This window comes from Pongo pygmaeus, chromosome 20 (genome assembly GCF_028885625.2).
Source record: "Pongo pygmaeus isolate AG05252 chromosome 20, NHGRI_mPonPyg2-v2.0_pri, whole genome shotgun sequence".
NCBI lineage: Eukaryota > Metazoa > Chordata > Mammalia > Primates > Hominidae > Pongo > Pongo pygmaeus.
The window spans coordinates 3,026,953-3,049,666 of NC_072393.2; the positions used below are offsets into that span (position 1 = coordinate 3,026,953).

The 22,714-nt window shown below is 54.1% G+C and overlaps 2 protein-coding genes across 3 annotated transcripts in view; both read left to right on the forward strand.

The window, feature by feature from the left end:
• Positions 1 to 8,529, forward strand: part of GNA15 (G protein subunit alpha 15) — a 29,461-nt gene extending 20,932 nt beyond the window's left edge. For both annotated transcript variants that reach the window (XM_054465727.2, XM_054465728.2), the window contains 2 exons: positions 2,507 to 2,660; positions 7,553 to 8,529. In XM_054465727.2, the coding sequence (XP_054321702.1) occupies positions 2,507 to 2,660; positions 7,553 to 7,779 (381 nt within the window). In that variant the 3' untranslated portion in view covers positions 7,780 to 8,529. The remainder of the gene's footprint in view (positions 1 to 2,506; positions 2,661 to 7,552) is intronic.
• A 10,251-nt stretch (positions 8,530 to 18,780) lies between these two features.
• On the forward strand, positions 18,781 to 21,927 carry S1PR4 (sphingosine-1-phosphate receptor 4). The gene has a single exon (XM_054463092.2). It carries the CDS (start codon positions 18,909 to 18,911, stop codon positions 20,061 to 20,063), a length of 1,155 nt encoding a protein of 384 aa, XP_054319067.1. The 5' UTR covers positions 18,781 to 18,908; the 3' UTR covers positions 20,064 to 21,927.
• The last annotated feature ends 787 nt before the right edge of the window (positions 21,928 to 22,714 follow it).

Consider the following 22,714-nt stretch of genomic DNA (forward strand, 5'->3'; position numbering starts at 1 on the left):
TACTGCTTGTCCTCTAGTCTAGCCACATGAAATGGACTCGCTTCCTAGCTCTTTGGTAAGAAAGCTGCACAGACACGGCAGCTTAAACAACAGATACTTATTCTCTACAGTTCCGGAGGCCAGAAGTCAGAGAGGGAAGCGTGGTCAAGGCTGGATCCTTCTGAGGAGGGAGAATCTGCCCCAAGCCTCTCCCAGGTCCTAGTGGTGGCCGGCAATCCTTGGCGATCCTTGCTTGTAGGGGTGTCACCCTCATCTCTGCCTCTGCCTCACACACAGCGTCCTCCCTGTGTGCACGTCTGTGTGTAAACTTCCTCCTTTTTATTTGGAGACAGAGTCTTGCTCTGTCACCCAGGCTGGAGTGCAGTGGTGTGATCATAGCTCACTGCAGCCTGGAACTCCTGGACTCAAGCAATCCTCTCACCTCAGCCTCCTGAGTAGCTGGGACTACAGGTGTGTGCCAGCATGCCCGGCCAATTTGAAAAACTTTTTGTAGAGATGGCGGTCTCACTATGTTGCCCAGGCTGGTCTCAAACTCCAGGGCTCAAGCAATCCTCCTGCCTTGGCCTTCCACAGTGTTGGGATGACAGGCACAGGCCACTGAGCCTGGTCAGTATCTTTTTTTTTTTTTTTTTTTTGAGGTGAAGTTTTGCTCTGTCACCCAAGCTGGAGTGCAATGGGCATGATCTCAGCTCACTGCAACCTCTGCCTCCTGGGTTCAAGTGATTCTCCTGCCTCAGCCTCCCGAGTAGCTGGAAATACAGGAGGGTGCTACCACACCCGGCTAATTTTTGTATTTTTAGTAGAGGCGGGGGTTTCACCATGTTGGTCAGGCTGATCTCGAACTCCTGACCTCAAATGATCCACCTGCCTCAGTCTCCCAGAGTGCTGGGATTACAGGTGTGAGCCACTGCACCCAGCTAATATTCTTTTTTTTTTTTTTTTTTTTTTGAGACTGAGTCTCGCTCTGTCGCCCAGGCTGGAGTGCAGTGGCGCGATCTCGGCTCACTGCAAGCTCCGCCTCCCGGGTTCACGCCATTCTCCTGCCTCAGCCTCCCGAGTAGGTGGGATTATAGGCACCTGCCACCACGCCCGGCTAATTTTTATTTTGTATTTTTAGTAGAGACGGGATTTCACCATGTTAGCCAGGATGGTCTCAATCTGCTGACCTGGTGATCTGCCCACCTCAGCCTCCCAAAGTGCTGGGATTACAGGCATGAGCCACCGTGCCCAGCCAATATCCTCTTTTAATAAGTACACCAGTCATCTAGGATCAGGGCCCACCCTACTCCAGTAGGACCTCATCTGGGTTAATTCCATGTGTGGTGGCCCTGTGCCAAAGAAGGTCACATGCTGAGGTTCTAGGGGGTTAGGACTTGAATGTATGGATTTTGGGGAAACATGATATACCCCATAACACAAGGCATTTGAGACCTTATTGTACTTTTTTTTTCTTTTTTTTTTTTGACACGGAGTCTCGCTCTTGTCGCCCAAATCGGAGTGCAGTGGTGCGATCTCGGCTCACTGCAACCTCCGCCTCCCTTGTTCATGCGATTTTCCTTCCTTAGCCTCCCGAGTAGCTGGGATTACAGGCGCCCGACACCATGCCCAGCTAATTTTTTGTATTTTTAGTAGAAACGGGGTTTCACCATGTTAGCCAGGCTGGTCTCGAACTCCTGGCCTCAGGTGATCCGCCCGCCTCGGCCTCCCAAAGTGCTGGGATTACAGCCAAGAGCTGCCGCACCCGGCCAGGTCTTCTTCCTCTTCCTCTTCCTCTTCTTTTTCTTCTTTTTTTTGAGACAGAGTTTCGCTGTTGTTGCCTAGGCTGGAGTACAGTGATGCGATCTCGGCTCACTGCATCCTCGACCTCCCGGATTCAAGCAATTCTCCTGCCTCAGCCTCCCGAGTAGCTGGGATTACAGGCGTGCGCCACCACGCCCAGCTAATTTTTGTGTTTTTGGTAGAGACAGGTTTTCACCATGTTGGCCAGGATGGTCTCGAACTCCTGACCTCAGGTGATCCGCCCGCCTCGGCCTCCCAAAGTGCTGGGATTACAGGCATGAGCCACCGCACCTGGCCAGGTCTCCCTCTTCTTATAAGGACAGCAGTCATGGACTTAGGGGCCCACCATATTCTAGTATCGCCTCACCTTAACGACCTCATCAAAGACCCTATCTCCAGGCCAGGTGTGGTGGCTCATGCCTGTAACCCCAGCATGCTGGGAGGCCAGGAGTTCAAGACTCTCTCTCCAGATAAGGTCACACTCTGAAGCTCTGGGGGGACATGAATTTTGGGACGACACACTTCCGACCAGCACAGGCACAAAACCATGTTAGGCACACCCAGGCAGCTGTCCACACAGAAACACGGGCACACCCGCCTCAGCCCCAGCCAGGAAGGTAGGGGTGAGCCCACGCCCCTGGAGCTAACAGCCCCGTCTCTGCGATGGGAGGGTTTCCTATCCGAGCTGGCTGGTTGAAGCACTAACCTGCTTCTGCCCCCAACACAGAATCGCATGAAGGAGAGCCTTGCCTTGTTTGGGACTATCCTGGAACTACCCTGGTTCAAGAGCACATCTGTCATCCTCTTTCTCAACAAAACCGACATCCTGGAGGAGAAAATCCCCACCTCCCACCTGGCTACCTATTTCCCCAGTTTCCAGGGTAAGTAGTTCTAGAACTTTCTATACCCTTCAACTCCCAAAAGCAGCTCCGAAGAGAGATGCTAATCCAGGCTCTACTTCAGCCTGGAGTCACCAGAAGTTTCACATAGGATCAGACCCGTGTTCTAGACTCAGCTCCATCCACTGGCCCAACCTCATTGAATCTGTTTTCCCTTCTGTGGAATGGAATAAAATAGCAGAGGCCCTTGGAACTGAGTAAAGTGAGGAATTCTAAAAAGACGTAGCATATCATGTACACCTTAAACATTTATTTATTTTTGAGACGGAGTCTTGCTCTGTCACCAGGCTGGAGTGCAGTGGCGTGATCTCGGCTCACTGCAACCTTTCCCTCCAGAGTTCAAGCGATTCTCCTGCCTCAGCCTCCCAAGTAGCTGGAACTACAGGTGCGCGCCACCACGCCCAGCTAATTTTTGTGTTTTTAGTACAAAAAGACGGGGTCTCACCATGTTGACCAGGATAGTCTCGATCACTTGACCTCCTGATCCACCCGCCTCAGCCTCCCAAAGTGCTAGGATTATAGACAGGAGCAACCACGCCCGGCCAAACATTTTATTTTATGCTTGTTGGCCAACATTTGGGGTTTGAGCCAAGATCCTTCGCGCATGGGTTTGCTATGTAGAGGTCACTGTTGTAAAGCACATCTGGAAAGATTGTCTACTATTTCCAGAAACTGCCTAGGTTTTAAGAATGACTCTTCTTCTTTTCTTTCTTTCTTCTTTTTTTTCTTTTTGAGACAGAGTCTCACTCTGTCGCCCAGGCTGGAGTACAGTGGTGGGATCTTGGCTCATGGCAACTTCCAACTCCGGGGTTCAAGCAATTCTCCTGCCTCAGCCTCCCGAGTAGCTGCAATTACAGGCACGTGCCACCAAGCCTGGCAAATTTTTAGTAGTTTCCTGTCCTATTTTTAGTAGAGATGGGGTTTCACCATGTTGGTCAGGCTGGTCTCGATCTCCTGACCTCAAGTGATCCACCTACCTCAGCCTCCCAAGGTGCTGGGATTACAGGCGTGAGCCACCGTATCTGGCCAGAACGTTTCTTTTTCTAATCTTTCATAGTCATCTAATCTATCCCTAATTGGATAGCAATTTCTTTTCCTTTAATCCATTTTTTCCTTAATTTTTTTTTTTGTTTTTTGAGACGGAGTCTTGCTCTGCCTCCCAGGCTGGAGTGCAGTGGCGCAATCTCAGCTCACTGCAAGCTCTGCCTCCCGGGTTCACACCATTCTGCTGCCTCAGCCTCCCTAGTAGCTGGGATAACAGGCGCCTGCCACCACATCTGGCTAATTTTTTGTATTTTTGGTCGTGACGGGGTTTCATCGTGTTACCCAGGATGGCCTCAATCTCCTGACCTTGTGATCCACCTGTCTCGGCCTCCCAAAGTGCTGGGATTACAGGCGTGAGCCATCGTGCCCAGCCTATTTTTTCTTTAATTTCTTTTTTTTTTCTTTTTTGAGATGGAGTTTTGCTCTTTTTGCCCAGGCTGGAGTGCAATGGTGCGATCTTGGCTCACCGCAACCTCCTCCTCCCGGGTTCAAGCGATTCTCCTGCCTCAGCCTCCCGAGTAGCTGGGATTGCAGGCATGAGCCACCACCCCGGCTAATTTTGTGTTTTTAGTAGAGACGGAGTTTCTCCATGTTGGTCAGGCTGGATTTGAACTTCCGACCTCAGGTGATCTGCCTGCCTCGGCCTCAAAGTGTTGGGATTACAGGCGTGAGCCACCACGCCCAGCCTTTTTCTTTAATTTTTAAAAGCAGAGCCTTGAACAATGTTTCCAAAGCACACAGCTTAGTTTTGTAATACAACGACCTTCTTTCATGCGGCACTTGTAGCTACAGATTTGCATAACGTTTCTTTTAATTGCATATGAATCAAGACACGTACAACGGGCAAAAACAGGTTTGGGAACAAACTCTCAGTCCACCCAGAGGGTGAAAGGGCCACAGGGAAACTACAAAGAAACACCATCTAGTGTTGGGCACCACTTAGTATATTTTACAAAGGGGAGGCAGAGTTGTGGTTAATCCAGGGACCAACGTGGGGAAGGTACATATTCACTAGCGCTTTCCCCAGAACACCACTGTGAGGATAAAGTGTGGTGGCAGAAATGTCCTGCTTAGCTACTGCCGAGTAACAAACCATCCCGAAACTTTGTGACTTAAACTGGCCATTTTCCTTTGCTCATGATTTTGTGGGTCAGGAATTTGGGAAGGGTTGAGCTGGGTAAGTTCATCTCTGATCCATGTGACATCAGCTGGGCTCTACGGGATTGGAGATAAACTTCCAAGATGGCTTCTTCCCCCACATGTCTGGTGCCTTGGTGCTCTTGGCACTCTTGGCCTCTCTCTCTGTGTCTCTCCCTGCCTCCTTCTCCCATCTCATCTCTTTCTCCTCCCCTTTCTTCTAGTCTCTCTCTCCTTTTCCACCTCCCCTGTTCTCTCTCTCTCCATCTGGGGCCTCATGATCCACAGCCTCCTCACATGGTTTGAGCTTACTCACAATATGGCTGCCTCAGGGTAGACAGACTTCAGCCCAGGTGGAAGCTGCTTCTCATGATAGCCTCAGAAGTGTCAGACGTTACTCTGCCACATTCTATTTGTCAAGCACATCACTCATATCAGCCTGGATTCAAAAGAAAGAGACTCCACCTCTTGCAGGAAGAATGACACATGCATACAGGGAGGGAAGGAAGTGACGGCAGCCATCTTGGAGATAACTTGCCTTCATGTCCTGGGGATGCCGTAACAAAGTACCACAAACTGGGTAGCTTAAAACAACAGAAAACAACAGAAGTCCAAAGTTAAGGTATTGGCAGTGTTGGTTCCTTCTGGAGGCTCTGAGGGAAAATCCATTCCATGCTTCTCTCTCAGCTTCTGGTGGTGGCCTACAATCCTTAGCTTGTAGACATATCACTGCAATCTCTGCCTCCGTGTTCACATGGCTGTCTTCTCACCATGCCTTTATGTGTCCTCTCCTGTTGTTATAAGGCCACCAGTCATTGGATGTAGGGCCCATACTTTGGTATGACCTCTTTTTTTTTTTTTTTTTGAGACAAGGTCTTGCTCTGTTGCCCAGGCTGGAGTCCAGTCGTGTGATCACAGTTCACTGCAGCCTCAACCTCCTGGGCACAGGTGATCCTCCCACCTCAGCCTCCTGAGTTGCTGGGACTACAGGCGCACACCACCACACCTGGGTAATTTTTGTATATTTCTGTAGAGACAGGGTTTCGTCATGTTGCCCAGGCTGATCTGGAACTCCTGGGCCCAACCACACATCTGTCATCCACCTGCCTTGGCCTCCCAAAGTGCTAGGATTACAGGCGTGAGCCATCATGCCTGGCCATGACCTAATTTAACTTAACTAATTACATCTGCAAATATCCGATTTCTAAAAGTCATATTCTGAGGTTCCAGGTGGACATGAATTTTGGGGGACACTGTTCACCTCAATATACAAGCAACTATAGTAGATGAGTCCTTAGTACATGCTTGACACCAGGTCCACAATCAGTAAACATAAACTTTGGTGAAGTCACCAGGTTTTGACCCCTGGTCTTGTCATGTCTCAGAGCCCATGAGGCCAAATTTAGCCAATCATACCCACAAGATACAGGGTCTGGGAGATAGTTGTCAAGTTGTTCCATGATGGTGGCCTGGACAGCCCCTCTTCCCTGCCGAGCAGCCCTGGGAACCAGCTCATAGTTTAGAGAATTTGGGAACAGGATAAGGTAGATATTTTTTCATTCAAGTCAAAGGGAACCACCCGTGACTCATCCTTGTCTCCCAGCACAAGTGGCTGGTGCACCCTTTGCTGACTCTCAGCCCTTCCCTTCGCTGTGCTAAATAATATTTGTGATAATGATAAGAAACCACACTTTGGGAGGCTGAGGCGTGCAGATCACTTGAGGTCAGGAGTTAGAGACCAGCCTGGCCAACATGGCAAAACCCCATCTCTATTAAAAATACAAAAATTAGCTGGGTGTGGTGGTGGGGGCCTGTAATCCCAGTCAGGAGGCTGAGGCAGGAGAATCTCTTGAACCCAGGAGGTGGAGGTTGCAGTGAGCCGAGATCACGCCACTTCACTCCAGCCTGGGCGACAGAGCGAGACTGTGTCTCAAAATAATAATAATAATGATAACAATAATAAAATTAATAACAGCAGCTAACACATCTACCGCACTGGTGGAAGCACTCCACATAGCTTGTTTAATCTTCATGTTAAAACCCTATGCAGGGCTGGGCACAGTGGCTCACGCCTGTAATCCCAGGGCTTTGGGGGGTCAAGGCGGGCGGATCATTTGAGGTCAGGAGTTCGAGACCAGCCTGGCCAACAGAGCAAAACCCCATCTCTACTAAAAATACAAAAATTAGTTGGGCGTGGTGCCAGGCGCCTATAATCCCAGGTACTGCTAAGATCTCGCCATTGCACTCCCGCCTGGGCGACAGAGCGAGGCTCCATCTCAAGAAAAAAAAAAAAAAAAAAAGGACTCTCTTCCCCTTGTTTGGCCTTGATGCCCCCATCTTTACAGTCCTGGAATATTTGTCTCTGCGATTCCAGTTTTCCAACTGCACTGCCTGGAAGCGAAGCCAAGAGAGTGTCTCTCTTTAACACAGTTCCACCCAAAGTCCCAGAGCTGGGTCTCATTGGTCCATTTCAGGTCACATGACTCGTGTGAGACAATCTCCTGTGCTCCCATTGGCTGGGCCTGAGTCATGTGACCAGCTATGACTACAAAAGATGGAGTCAACGCGCAGAAAAATGACAGGCGCGATCCCTGGGGCCCTTCAGCGCTAGTTACGGGGAAGAAGGTCTCCAGAGGCCCCCTGGGTCCAAAGAGGTAGGGTCCTCACCCGCTTCCCGCACTCTGTTTCCCCAGGCCCTAAGCAGGATGCCGAGGCAGCCAAGAGGTTCATCCTGGACATGTACAGGAGGATGTACACAGGCTGCGTGGACGGCCCCGAGGGCAGCAACAAGGGGGCGCGCTCCCGACGCCTCTTCAGCCACTACACATGTGCCACAGACACACAGAACATCCGCAAGGTCTTCAAGGACGTGCGGGACTCGGTGCTCGCCCGCTACCTGGACGAGATCAACCTGCTGTGACCCAGGCCCCACCTGGGGCAGGCGGCACTGGCGGGCGGGTGGGAGGTGCGGGTGGCTGCAGGGACCCCTTATGTCCCTGGTCTACCTCTCCAGTCTCGGCCCACACGCGAGTGAGTCGGGGGACGGACGGCCCGCTGCTGGCCGCTCTCTTCTCTGCCTCTCACCAGGACAGCCGCCCCCCAGGGTACTCCTGCCCTTGCTTGACTCAGTTTCCCTCCTTTGAAAGGGAAGGAGCAAAACGGCCATTTGGGATGCCAGGGTGGATGAAAAGGTGAAAAAATCAGGGGATTGAGGACTTGGGTGGGTGGGCATCTCTCAGGACCCCCATCTCCGGGCATGTCACCTCCTGGGCAGGGTTCTGGACCCTCTGTGGGTGACGCAGACCCTGGGATGGGGCTAGTAGATCCTTCAGGCGCCTTCGGGCGTGGACTCTGGCGCGCTCTAGTGGACAGGAGAAGGAACGCCTTCCAGGAACCTGCGGACTAGGGGTGCAGGGACTTCCCTTTGCAAGGGATAACAGACCGCTGGAAAACACTGTCCCTTTCAGAGCTCGGTGGCTCACAGCGTGTCCTGCCCCGGTTTGCGGACGAGAGAAATCGCGGTCCACAAGCATCCCCCCATCCCTTGCAGGCTGGGGGCTGGGCATGCTGCATCTTAACCTTTTGTATTTATTCCCTCACCTTCTGCAGGGCTCCGTGCGGGCTGAAATTAAAGATTTCTTAGAGGCTGTGTCGCCAGCGTCCTGTTTATCCCCTCTGCATTCCTTTCTCGGCTTACCTGTCCCAGGGGGCAGTGGTTACAGTGCGGGGAGCAACGTGGAGTAGGAAGGAAAAAAGTTATACTTCTCTTCTACCCACCTGTCCTGGCCATGGTACCCAGAACTGTGGAGGCTGTGAGTCCTGCAAACCGGGACGTGGAGTCCAACCTCCGTCCCTGGCTGGGGGGACATTGAAGCAGACCCCTCCGTGGCCACTGACCAGAAATTCCAGTAGCAGCCACCACCCAGCTTTGAGAAGGCCTCAGGGCAGTGTTCTGTGGTGCAAGCCATAGCACCCCACTTTACAGACGAGGAAACCAAGACACAGAGAAGTGGAGTAATTTGACTAAGCTCACACACCTGGAATTGACAGAGGCAGGAGCCTGTTCCTACGTTGAACACATTTGTGGTTTTTTGTTTGTTTTTTGAGACAATCTCGCTCTGTCGCCCAGGCTGGAGTGCAGTGGTGCGATCTCGGTTCACTGCAGCCTCTGCCTCCTGGGTTCAAGCGATTCTCATGCCTCAGCCTCTGGAGTAGCTGGGATTACAGGCACACACCACCACACCTGGCTACTTTTTTTTTTTTTTGATGGAGTCTCCCTCTGTCGCCCAGGCTGGAGTGCAGTGGCATAATCTCAGTTCATTGCAACCTCCATCTCCTGGGTTCAAGCAATTCTCCTGCCTCAGCCTCCTGAGTAGCTGGGACTACAGGTGTGTGCCACCACACCTGGCCATATTTTTGTATTTTTAGTAGAGACAGGGTTTCACCATGTTGGCCAAGCTGGTCTCAAACTCCTGACCTCAAGTGGTCCGCCTCCCTCGACCTCCCAAAGTGCTGGGATTACAGGCATAAGTCACCACGCCTGGCCTCATTTTTCTTCTTATAAAAACACTAGTCACACTGGATCAGGGTCCAGCCTGTCATCCCCATCTTAACTTGATTACATCTGCAAAGACCGTATTTCTAAATAAGGTCCCATTCACAGATATCGGGGGTTATGACTTGATCATATCTTTTTAGGGGAGCCACATTTCAACTATAAAAGGTATTTTGTAATACAAAAATTAGCCGGGCGTGGTGGTGCATGCATGCAATCCCAGCTAATTGGGAGGCTGACGCATGAGAATTGCTTGAACCCGGGAGGCGGAGGTTGCAGTGAGCCAAGATCCTGCCACTGCACTCTAGCCTGAGTGACAGAGTGAGACCTTGTCTCAAATAATAAATAAATAAATAAAAATAAAAGTATGTTATAGAAACCCTCTCCACTGAGTTTGGTCTGACATTTTGCTGCTGGTCAGACTGGGGTGATGGGTTTCAGGGAGGAAGACCTCAGTGGTGACAGCCCTTCTCACCACATCCTATCTTTCTTTTTTTTTTTGAGACGGAGTCTCGCTCTGTCGCCCAGGCTGGAGTGCAGTGGTATGATCTCGGCTCACGGCAAGCTCCGCCTCCCAGGTTCACGCCATTCTCCTGCCTCAGCCTCCCGAGTAGCTGGGACTACAGGCGCCCGCCACCACACCCGGCTAATTTTTTGTGTTTTTAGTAGAGACGGGGTTTCACCTTGTTAGCCAGGATGGTCTCGATCTCCTGACCTTGTGATCCGCCCGCCTCGGCCTCCTAAAGTACTGGGATTACAGGCGTGAGCCGCCGCGCCCTGCCTCTTGTTGTTGTTTTGCAAGAATTTTAGACTCACAGAAAAGTTGCAGAAGTTGTACACAGTTCCCAAACGCCCTCCACCCAGCTTCCTCTTACCTCTTATGTAACCCTAGCACAACCCAGTAAATTCACATCAGCAAGTGTCCTATGAACGAACATATGTGTAGACCTTATTAGAATGTGGCGGGTTCTCGCTCCCGTCCTCCTTTCCTGGGCCAGGATCCAATCCCGGATCCCACATCGCTGTGAGCCGCCTTCCTCTGCTTGTTCTGGGGCAGTGCCTCAGTTTCCTTTGTGACACGTCGGAGGAGTTTTGCTTGGTTGTTTCTTGAGCCGTTCCTCAGGTTAGGTTGGTGTGAGGTTTGCTGGTGACAGAAAGGGATGTCAGAGCCTCTCAGGGCATCACCTGACTGGGTTCATCATGACAAAACGTCTCATCCCTGGCGATCATACGATGCAGATGTCTTTTCACCATTGGATGGTCGGAGTCAGGACCCAAACAAAGCCCATGCATGGCGCTTGGGTGCTGTGTCTCTTAAGTCTCTTTCCTCTTTTTTTTTTTTTTTTTTGAGATGGAGTCTCACTCTGTCGCCCAGGCTGGAATGCAGTGGCGTGATCTCGGCTCACTGCAAGCTCTGCCTCCCGTGTTCATGCCATTCTCCTGCCTCAGCCTCCTGAGTAGCTGGGATTACAGGTACCCACCACCGTGCCTGATTAATTTTTGTATTTATTTATTTATGTATTATTTATTTATTTTTTTTGAGACAGAGTCTCGCTCTGTCGCCCAGGCCGGAGTGCAGCGCCACAATCTCGGCTCACTGCAACCTCCACCTCCCGGGTTCAAGCGATTCTCCTGCCTCAGCCTCCTGAGTATCTGGGACTACAGCGGTGCACCACCATGCCCAGCTAATTTTTTGTATTTTTAGTAGAGATGGTGTTTCACTATATTGGCCAGGATGGTCTTGATCTCCTGACCTCGTGATCCGCCCACCTCGGCCTCCCAAAATGCTGGGATTACAGGCGTGAGCCACCGTGCCCGGTCTAATTTTTGTATTTTTAGTAGAGACAGGGTTTCACCATCTTGGCCAGGCTAGTCTCGAAATCCTGACCTCGTGATCCACCCGCCTTGGCCTCCCAAAGTGCTGGGATTACAGGCGTGAGCCACCATGCCTGGCCTTTTTTTTTTTTTTAAGAGACAGGATCTTGCTCCATCACCCAGGCTGGAGTGCAGTGGAGCACTGATGGCTCACCAGGGCCTCAACCTCTCAGGCTCAAGCAATCCTCCCGCCTCAGCCTCCTAAGTAGCTAGGACCACAGGTACATGCCACCACACCCATGGTATTTCATTTTTATTTTTTGTAGAAATGGGGTCTTGCTGTGTTGCACAGGCTGGGAAACTTGAAGTCCTATTTAACCCTGCAAAGGTTCTTTCTTGCATTCTCTCAGGTCATATTTACATCTTTCTCTCCCAGCAAAGACCCTAGTTCCTAATAATATCTTTGTATTTGCTACTTTGCTCAGTCCTGTAAAACACATGATAGTTTCAAAATTGCTACACCCATACGTTCCCCAATGACAAATCTGCTAAATAAAGGTCAAAGTTTCTTTGCAATTATTTTTGTCTCTCTTCTTCTTTTTTTTTTTTTTTGAGGCAGAGCCTCACTCTGTCACCCAGACTGGAGTGCAATGTCACAATCTCGGCTTACGGCAACCTCCGCGTCCCAGGATCAAGCAGTTCTCTGCCTCAGCCTCCTAAGTAGCTGGGATTACAGGCACCCACCACCACACCCAGCTAACTTTTTTTTTTTTTTTTTTTGAGATAGAGTCTCCCTCTGTCACCCAGACTGGAGTGCAGTGGAGCAATCTCGGCTCACTGCAACCTCTGCCTCCCGGTTTCAAGCGATTCTCCTGCCTCAACCTCCCGAGTAGCTGGGATTACGGGTGCCCGCTGCGACGCCCAGCTAATTTTTGTATTTTTAGTAGAGACGGGGTTTCACCATGTTGGTCAGGCTGGTGCTGAACTCCTGACCTCGTGATCCACCCGCCTTGGCCTCCCACAGTGCTGGGATCACAGGCGTGAGCCACCGTGCCCAGCCTCTTTTTGTCTTTAGAGTGAGTACTGTGTATACAAGTTCCGCAGGCTGATTCTTTTCTATCTCTATGTGGTTACGTTTTTCATTTGAAATACAGTTTGGTTCACTTGTTTTCTACTGATATTCCATCTTTAAGCTTTTCCCTCCATCCTTGTTGATCAATTTTATCTTTCAATATAGAAAGCACAAATAGGGCTTAAAACTACACAAAAGCCTGGGCATGGTGGCTCACATCTGTAATCCCAGCACTTTGGGAGGCTGTGGCGGGCAGATTGCTTGAGCCCAGCAGTTCAAGACTAGCCTGGGCAATATAGCAAGACCTCATCTATACAAAAAAACAAAACAAAACAAAACAAAAAACAACGCCTGTAATCCCAGCACTTTGGGAGGCCAAGGCAGGTGGATTGCCTAAGGTCAGGAGTTCAAGACCAGCCTGACTAACATGGTGAAACTCCATCTCTACCAAAAATGCAAAAAAAAAAAAAAAAAAAAAAAAAAAATAGCCGTGTAGGGTGCCAGGTGCCTGTAATCCCAGCTACTCAGGAGGCTGAGGCAGGAGAGTCGCTTGAATTCGGGAGGCAGAGGTTGCAGTGAGCTGAGATCATGCCACTGCACTCCAGCCTGGGCGACAGAGCAAGACTCCGTCTCAAAAAAAAAAAAAAAAAAAAAAAAAAAAGAAACGAAAAAATTAACTGGGCGAGGTGGAGTACACCTGTAGTCCCAGCTACTAGAAAGGCTGAGGTGGGAGGATCACTTGGACCCAGGAGGCGGAGGTTGCAGTGAGCTGAGATCGTGCCACTGCACTCCAGCCTGAGCAACAGAGCGAGACGCCATCTCTAAATAAATAAATAAATAAAATAAAAATTTTGAAATCCCAGCATGTCCCGGCAAGCACTGCATTCCATTCATGGAGCTGGTTCTTGTTCTTCTGCACAGCTGCAAAGCCCTCCTCTCTGGGCTGTGGCATAGTTCATTCATCCACCTCTGTCCTGTGTATACACATCCAGGTTGAACCCAGCGTTGTGCATTCACAAATAGCACTTCAGGCAATGACCTTCTGCACATGTACTTGTTCTTGTTACAGCCCTGTCTTCAGGGTGAATTTCTAGAAGAGGGGCCTGCCCTTCTGCAGTGTGAGGAGAGTGGTTAGATTAAGTTTTGTTTTGTTTTGAAATGGAGTTTCACTCTTGTCTCCCAGGCTGGAGTGCAGTGGCTCGATCAGCTCACTGCAACCTCTGCCTCCCGGGTTCCAGCGATTCTCCTGCCTCAGCCTCCCAAATAGCTGGGATTACAGGCATGTGCCACCACACCTGGCTAACTTTTGTATTTTTAGTAGAGACAAGGTTTCATCATGTTGGCTAGGCCGGTCTCCAGCTCCTGACCTCAAATGATCCGCCTGCCTCAGCTTCCCAAAGTGCTGGGATGACAGGTGTGAGCCACTGCGCCCAGCCAGATTAAATAAGTTTTAATGCACATAAAGCCTTTTTCCCAGGAGGCAGGTGATTAACTTGTGGTAGAAGGTCAGATAGCTTGGCCTAAAGTTAGGCTAAACGCTGACTTCTGAGAGCGCTTTACTTTGGTCCTAATGTGCTATCTGGGCCTGGGGTCTGGTGATCAGCTGGGGTCAAGGTTCAATCAGGCTTAGGACTCAGGCAAGTTTTTTTTTTTTTTTGGAGAGAGTCTTGCTCTGTCATCCAGGCTGGAGTGCAGTGGCATGATCTCGGCTCCTGGGCTCAAGCAATTCTCATGCTTCAGGCTCCCAAGTAGCTGGGATTATAGGCTTGTGCCATATCTTGCTAGTTTTTTTTGTATTTTCCGTAGAGATGGGGTTTTGCCATGTTGGCTAGGCTGGTCTCCAACTCTTGGCCTCAAGTGATCCGCCTGCCTCAGCCTCCCAAAGTGCTGGGATTACAGGTGTGAACCACTGTGCCCGGCCCAGTCCAGGAGCAAGTTCTAACCAGGATCAAGCGTCAAGGTGTGGGTTTGTCCATCATCATAGGCTCAGTCAGGGTCAGGGTTCAGTCAGGGATCAGGGTTCAGTCCAGGATTGGGGCTCAGCCAGGATCAGGGCTCATCTTGGAGTCAGAGCTGAGCCTGGGGTCAGGCATCAGTCTAGGATGGAGGCTGGGCTTGGGACTTGGGGGTCCTGATCCAGGATTCGAGGCTATGTCTGGGATTAGGGTTCAGTCTAGGATGTGGACCGAGCCTGGGATCAGCATTCATTCCAGGATAGGGGGCTGAGCCTGGGATTAGGGCTCAGTCTAGGATGTGGACTGAGCCTGGGATGAGAGCTCAGTCCAGGGATTAGGGCTCAGTCTAGGATGGGGACTGGGCTTGGGATGCAGGCTCAGTACAGAGTGGGGGGCTGGGCCTGGGATCAAGGCTGAGTCTAGGACGGGGGCTGGGCCTGGGACTCAGCAATCAGGACTCAGTGTAGGATGAGGGACTAAGCCTCGGATCAGTGTTCAGTGCAGAGTAGGGGCCTGGGCCTAGGATCAGGGCTCAGTCGAGCATAGGGGGCTTAGCCTGGGATCAGGGCTTAGTCCATCATGAGGCACTCAACCTCAGAACACACAATGTCTCTCTGTGTAGGTGCCTGAGTCATGTGAGGCTGGACTGAGGCTCACTTGTCTACTCATTGGGCAGGGCAGCACCTGGGCAAGACCTGGCTGCTTGTTTCCCTCCTGGCCTCACCTCCCAGCTGCCGGCCCCTCCTCCCCAAGCCCCACATCCCTCTCCAGATCCCCTTTCTGCTTGGTGACCTCCAGTGACAAAAGGCAGCCGCCTCCCCAGTCAGTTCCTCGCCTGGTGCCTCCCAACACTGTCCTGCTTCAGAACTGAGCTGTAAGCAAAGGGAGGGGCCATGGGGCCCCAGCATGTGCTGCCATCAGCCCCCGTTTCCTGCCAGCCCTGCCGTCCCTAGGGTGCCCCCACTTCCCAGGACGCCTGTGCCACTCATGGGACGCTGTGCGCCTCATGGGACGCCTGTGCCCCTCATGGGACACCTGTGCCCCTCATGGGACACCTGTGTTCTCATGGGATGCCTGTACCCCCATGGGACGCCTGTGTTCTCATGGGACGCCTGTGCCCTCATGGGATGCCTGTGTTCTCATGGGACGCCTGTGCCCTCATGGGACGCCTGTGTTCTCATGGGACGCCTGTGCGCCTCATGGGACGCCTGTGTTCTCATGGGATGCCTGTGTTCTCATGGGACGCCTGTACCCCCATGGGACGCCTGTGTTCTCATGGGACACCTGTGCCCCTCATGGGACACCTGTGTTCTCATGGGACGCCTGTGCCCCTCATGGGACGCCTGTGTTCTCATGGGACGCCTGTACCCCCATGGGACGCCTGTGTTCTCATGGGACGCCTGTGCCCCTCATGGGACGCCTGTGTTCTCATGGGACGCCTGTACCCCCATGGGACGCCTGTACCCCCATGGGACGCCTGTGTTCTTATGGGACGCCTGTGCCCCTCATGGGACGCCTGTGTTCTCATGGGACGCCTGTACCCCCATGGGACGCCTGTGTTCTCATGGGACGCCTGTGCCCCTCATGGGACGCCTGTGTTCTCATGGGACGTCTGTGTTCTCATGGGACACCTGTACCCCTCATGGGACGCCTGTACCCCCATGGGACGCCTGTGTTCTCATGGGACGCCTGTGCCCTCATGGGAGGCCTGTGTTCTCGTGGGATGCCTGTGCCCCTCATGGGAGGCCTGTGTTCTCATGGGACGCCTATGCCCTCATGGGACGCCTGTGCCCCTCATGGGACGCCTGTGTTCTCATGGGACACCTATGCCCCAATGGGACACCTGTGTTCTCATGGGACGCCTGTGCCCCTCATGGGACGCCTGTGTTCTCATGGGACGCCTGTACCCCCATGGGACGCCTGTACCCCCATGGGATGCCTGTGTTCTCATGGGACGCCTGTACCCTCATGGGACGCCTGTACCCCCATGGGATGCCTGTGTTCTCATGGGACGTCTGTGTTCTCATGGGACGCCTGTACCCCTCATGGGATGCCTGTACCCCCATGGGACGCCTGTACCCCCATGGGATGCCTGTACCCCTCATGCAACGCCTGTGCCCCTCATGGGACACCTGTGCCCTCATGGGACGCCTGTGTGTGGCTGCCACGATTACTACCTGAGACTGTCACTACGACAGTTACTACTGTTACTACTTGAGACCATCATTACAAGACTGAACGAGGGGACGCATGTAGAAATGAAAACTTAAGACAAAAAAAACTGTTTTAAAGGAAGGGGCCAGGGGAAGAAGAAGAGAGCTCCCTGCTTCTAGTGAGCAAAGGCAGCCCCCCAAGCTTCTACAGCCCTTCGTATTTATTGGGTAGAAAGAGCAGAGAGGAGGAAACGATTGGCCAGCTGCTTGATTGATCACACATTTACGTTATTGCTAACAGGCTTCAGATTTGCCTATTTGCAAGAAACACTTGTGCCTGGGGCGTGACTGCCCTCAGCATTCCTTCTGGGCGGCAGACGCAGTTTGTCAGTTGCCAACATCCTGCTTTCATGAGAACAGTTTGCTGTTTACTCATGTAGCCTCCAGTGGTACACTGAGTTGATCACAACCCTCACTCTTTTGGCCTTCAACACTTGAGCCCTCATGGGACACCTGTGTCCTCACAGTACACTTGTGACCCTTCCAGGACACCTTACCAGTAGAATTAGTGTAGCTGCCCCCACCCTGAGGCCAAGGACACCATTGTCTCAGGAAGGCTGAAGACCACAGGCTCCTGGGGGGACACAGCGCAGGTGGGGCCCCTCAGGACCCTGCTTGGTGGTAAGTGGGCCTGGCCTGGGGGTGATTGCGGGTAGGAGGAGGCGCCCAGCAGGGACTTATCCTGGGTCCTACTCACACTTCTGGGGCTTGCATTATTTCCCAAATCACCCCACACCCCAAGGCCTTCTGGATGGGGACGAGTGGGGGGTCACAGGCACTGGGGGAGCTGGAGAGCAGAGACCCCACACTCCATCCATGACAGATGATGTCCAAGCCCCTACATGCCTCAGACCCCAGGGCAAGGCTGAGCCTCCCTCCTCAGACCCCAAGGCAGGGCCTTGCCTCCTCCCTTAGACCCCAGGGCAGGGCCTCACCTCTCCCCTCAGACCCCAAAGCAGGGACTCGCCTCCCCCCTCAGACTCAGGACAGGGCCAGGCCTCCCCACTCAGACCCCAAGGCAGGACCTTGCCTCCCCCACCAGGGCAGGTCTGAGCCTCCCCACTCAGACCCCAAGGCAAGGCCAACCCTCCCTGCTAGACCCCAGGCAGGTTCAAGCCTCCCCCCTCAAACCTCAGGGCAGGGCCTGCCTCCCCCCTCAGACCCAGGGCAGGGTGTGTCTCACCCCTCAGACTACAGGGCAGGGCCTCGCCTCCCCCCTCAGACCCAGGACAGGGCCATACCTCCCCACTCAGACTCCAGGACAGGTCTGAGCCTCTCTGCTCAGACCCCAGGGCAAGACCAACCCTCCCCCCTCAGACCCCAGGCAGGTCCAAGCTTCCCCCCTCAGACACCAGGGCAGAGCCTACCTCCCCTCTCAGACGCCAGGGCAGGGTGTGTCTCCCACTTAGACCCACAGCCACCTCACCTCAGGCTGAGTCACTGTGAGCCGTCGTCAGCAGGGCCATGGGGATGGGGTGAGCAAGTCCCTACTTTTCCTATGCACCTCAGTCCCAGTGGGGGGCTGCCTCAGGGGGCCAGCAGCTCTGCTCCCAGCAGGGTGAGCTCAGGGGCAGGAAAGGCAACCATGAATCCCAGAATGGGGGCCTGGCCCCGAGACCCTACCAGCTTGTCCCTGGGGGTCCCTCTCCCTGGACGTGCGTGTCCTCCCATGGGCAGAAAGTTGGCCTCAGGCTGCCTCTGAGGGCCTCAGTTTCCCCTTCGGTAACGCATCAGGCTCTCTGGGCCTCAGTTTCCCCTTCTGTAACGCATCGGGCTCTCTGGGCCTCAGTTTCCCCTTCTGTAACGCATCGGGCTCTCTGGGCCTCAGTTTCCCCTTCTGTAACGCATCGGGCTCTCTGGGCCTCAGTTTCCTCTTCTGTAACGCATCAGGCTCTCTGGGCCTCAGTTTCCTCTTCTGTAATGCATCAGGCCCTGTTGAGGAGATCAAGTCGGATGAGTCAGTGCTCAAGGGCATGCAGGCACTTGACACTTATTAAGCACCTGCTGTGTGCTGAGCGTCCTTGGAGCATTTAGGGAGACCTCAGTGGAGCCGATGGGTGTTTTGGGGGTGATCAGGACTGGCGGGGAGGAGTCGTCCGGCTGGAGAGGGGTGGCCCATCCCAAGTGGGGACCCATTTCCCCTCCGTGACTGACAGCTCTGGGGCTCCCTGCGGGTCTCTAGCTTTCGAGGACAGGAAAGCCAGAGGCAGCCGGGGCAGGGGTGGGGGGGGTCTCACAGCCGGGGTGGCCCCAGCGTGTTGGCTCCAGGAGCCCGGGTGGGGGCCGACCGTTGGGGTGCCCCTCCCTGTCCTCGGCCTTACCTCCACCCTGGAGGGTACCTTGAACATAACAGGAAATTTCAAATAACAGGAAACCAAGACCAGCAAGTCGGGTGGCTCCACCCTGCCTCGGGGCCTCAGTCAGCCCCCGGGGGAGGCCATGAACGCCACGGGGACCCCGGTGGCCCCCGAGTCCTGCCAACAGCTGGCAGCCGGCGGGCACAGCCGGCTCATCGTGCTGCACTACAACCACTCGGGCCGGCTGGCCGGGCGCGGGGGGCCGGAGGACGGCGGCCTGGGGGCCCTGCGGGGGCTGTCGGTGGCCGCCAGCTGCCTGGTGGTGCTGGAGAACTTGCTGGTGCTGGCGGCCATCACCAGCCACATGCGGTCGCGACGCTGGGTCTACTATTGCCTGGTGAACATCACGCTGAGTGACCTGCTCACGGGCGCGGCCTACCTGGCTAACGTGCTGCTGTCGGGGGCCCGCACCTTCCGTCTGGCGCCCGCCCAGTGGTTCCTACGGGAGGGCCTGCTCTTCACCGCCCTGGCCGCCTCCACCTTCAGCCTGCTCTTCACTGCCGGGGAGCGCTTTGCCACCATGGTGCGGCCGGTGGCCGAGAGCGGGGCCACCAAGACCGGCCGCGTCTACGGCTTCATCGGCCTCTGCTGGCTGCTGGCCGCGCTGCTGGGGATGCTGCCTTTGCTGGGCTGGAACTGCCTGTGCACCTTTGACCGCTGCTCCAGCCTTCTGCCCCTCTACTCCAAGCGCTACATCCTCTTCTGCCTGGTGATCTTCGCCGGCGTCCTGGCCACCATCATGGGCCTCTACGGGGCCATCTTCCGCCTGGTGCAGGCCAGTGGGCAGAAGGCCCCACGTCCAGCGGCCCGCCGCAAGGCCCGCCGCCTGCTGAAGACGGTGCTGATGATCCTGCTGGCCTTCCTGGTGTGCTGGGGCCCGCTCTTCGGGCTGCTGCTGGCCGACGTCTTCGGCTCCAACCTCTGGGCCCAGGAGTACCTGCGGGGCATGGACTGGATCCTGGCCCTGGCCGTCCTCAACTCGGCGGTCAACCCCATCATCTACTCCTTCCGCAGCAGGGAGGTGTGCAGAGCCGTGCTCAGCTTCCTCTGCTGCGGGTGTCTCCGGCTGGGCATGCGAGGGCCCGGGGACTGCCTGGCCCGGGCCGTTGAGGCTCACTCCGGAGCTTCCACCACCGACAGCTCTCTGAGGCCGAGGGACAGCTTTCGCGGCTCCCGCTCGCTCAGCTTTCGGATGCGGGAGCCCCTGTCCAGCATCTCCAGCGTGCGGAGCATCTGAGGTTGCAGCCTTGCGTATGGACGGTGCAGCCACCGGGTGCGTGCCAGGCAGGCCCTCCCGGGGTGCAGAAAGCTGTGTGCACGCAGCCTCGCCTGGATGGGGAGTGGAGAACGGGACAGGCCCCCGTGGTCTTCCCCGTGGCCTCTCGGGCCTTCTGACGTCAAATGGGCTTCCCGTGGTCACCCTGGACAAGGAGGCAACCACCCCACCTCCCCGTAGGAGCAGAGAGCGCCCTGATGTGGGGGCGAGTGGGTTCCCCACACCGCCGCTTCTGTGTGATTCTGGGGAAGTCCCGGCCCCTCTCTGGGCCTCAGTAGGGCTCCCAGGCTGCAAGGGGTGGACTGTGGGATGCACGCCCTGGTAACATTGAAGTTCGTTCATGGTACGTGATGTTGCAGCCTCTTATTCCCCGGTGCGTGCATGTGTGGGGGCCGTGGCTCAGGGGTGCTGTGGATCTAGGGGCAGCCAGGTGTGTCTTTGCTAGAGAGGGCCATGGGCCAGTGCCCTGTGAGGGTGGAGTGTGTGTGTGTGTGTGTGTGTGTGTGTGTGTGTGTGGACAACCTCTGGGCGTTGCGGGAAGTGGGGTGACAATGACAGTTAATGCCGCCTCTTCTTGTTCACTTCCCCTTTAGAAATGGCAGGGCCCGTGCCCCGGCTTTGGCCTCTGCATCTTTTGGGGACCCAGTATCTGGGGCTGGCAGAGGCAGCCACCTTGGCTTCCTGGGCTGGGGGAATCTTCCCTCACATCCCCTTCAGCATGAACGGCCTCGGCTTTCCCGGTCGGTAAAATGGTTTAATCACTGAAGCCGAAGCACAAGGTTGATGGTACATGCTCAGTGCCAGCCACAGGGGCTGACGGCTGCGTGTCCCGTGAAACTCCAGTGGAGACGTTCCGGCTCCACACCATTCAGTACGGGAGACGCCAGCCCCGTGGGGCTACGGTGCAAGCAGATAACTGAATTTCAAAGTGTAGGTTGTGTTTAATTTGAATCTGTTTATATTTCGGTAGCCCCATGGAGCGGGTGGCCGCAGTTTCAGTGCAGATGTAAATCCGGAAGCCTCCAGCACCTGCAGCTCATAGACAGCTCTCGCCCACCTCCTCCCAGGACCAAGCCAGTCCCGTCCAGTCCAGTGTCTGGGCAGAGGGAGTCAGAATCCACTCCACCCGCCGCCTGGGCTCAGGCAGTTCTGCTTTAAGTCATTATTTCTCCACTGTACGATGGGGAATGTGGTGTGTGGTGGCCGTTTACTCACTAATACGGCTGCCGTGAGGCACACACGGCTATCGAAAATTCATGGAAATTGCTGGGCGTGGTGGCTCACGCCTGTAATCCCAGCACTTTGGGAGGCCAAGGCAGGAGGATCGCTTGAGTGCAGGAGTTCGAGACCAGCCTGGGCAACATAGCGAAACCACATCGCTACAAAAAAATCCTCCAAAATTAAAAAAATTAGCCTGAGCATGGTGGTGCATGCTTGTGGTTCCAGCTACTCAAGAGGCTGAGGTGGGAGGATCACTTGAGCCCAGGAGGTCGAGGCTGCAGGGAGCCGTGATCGTGCCACTGCCATCCAGCCTGGGTGACAGAGTGAGACCCTGTCTCTAAAAAAAAAATTTAAAAAAAAAGAAAGAAAATTCATTGAAATTAAATGAAAGTTAGGCCAGGCGCATTGGCTCACGCCTGTAATCCCAGCACTTTGGGAGGCCGAGGTGGGTGGATCACGAGGTCAGGAGTTCAAGACCAGCCTGGCCAAGATGGTGAAACTCCGTCTCTACTAAAAATACAAAAAAAAAAGCTGGGCATGGTGGCAGGCGCCTGTAATCCCAGCTACTCGGGAGGCTGAGGCAGGAGAATCGCCTGAACTCGGAGGGTAGAGGTTGCAGTGAGCTGAGATCACGCCACTGCACTCCAGCCTGGGCGACAGAGTGAGACTCCATCTCAAAAAACAAAACAAACAAAAACAACAAAAAAGAAATTAAATGAAAGTTAAAAATTTAGTCTCTCAGTGTATTGATTTGCTAGGGCAGCCATGACAGTCTCACAGACGGGGAGGCTTGAAAACAGACATTTATGCTGTCATAATTCTGGAAGCCGGAAGTCTGAGATGAAGGTGTGAGTAGGGCTGGGTCCTCCTGAGGCTTACGGGGATCTGCCCAGGCCTCTCCCAGGTCCTGCTGGTAGCCGACGTCCTTGATGTTCCTTGGCTTGGAGAAGTGTCAGCCCCATCTCTGCCTCCATCTCCACGAGGCGCCCTCCGTGGGTCTGTATCCAAACTCCCCCAACTCCTTCAACCTTTTTTATTTTAAGAGATGAGGGGCCGGGCGCAGTGGCTCACGCCGGTAATCCCAGCACTTTGGGAGGCCGAGGAGGGCGGATCACGAGGTCAGGAGATCGAGACCATCCTGGCTAACACGGTGAAGCCCCATCTCTACTAAAAATACAAAAAATTAGCCGGGCGTGGTGGCGGGCGCCTGTAGCCCCAGATGCTCTGGGGGCTGAGGCAGGAGAATGGCGTGAACCCAGGTGGCAGAGCTTGCAGTGAGCCGAGATCAGGCCACTGCACTCCAGCCTGGGCGACAGAGAGAGACTCCGTCTCAAAAAAAAAAAAAAAAAGAGATGAGGGTCTCATTAAGTTGCCCAGGCTGGTCTCAAACT

Bases quoted from the DNA above. Each gene is read 5' to 3' on its own strand.
- S1PR4 (XM_054463092.2), top strand. From the start codon at position 18,909: ATGAACGCCACGGGGACCCCGGTGGCCCCCGAGTCCTGCCAACAGCTG.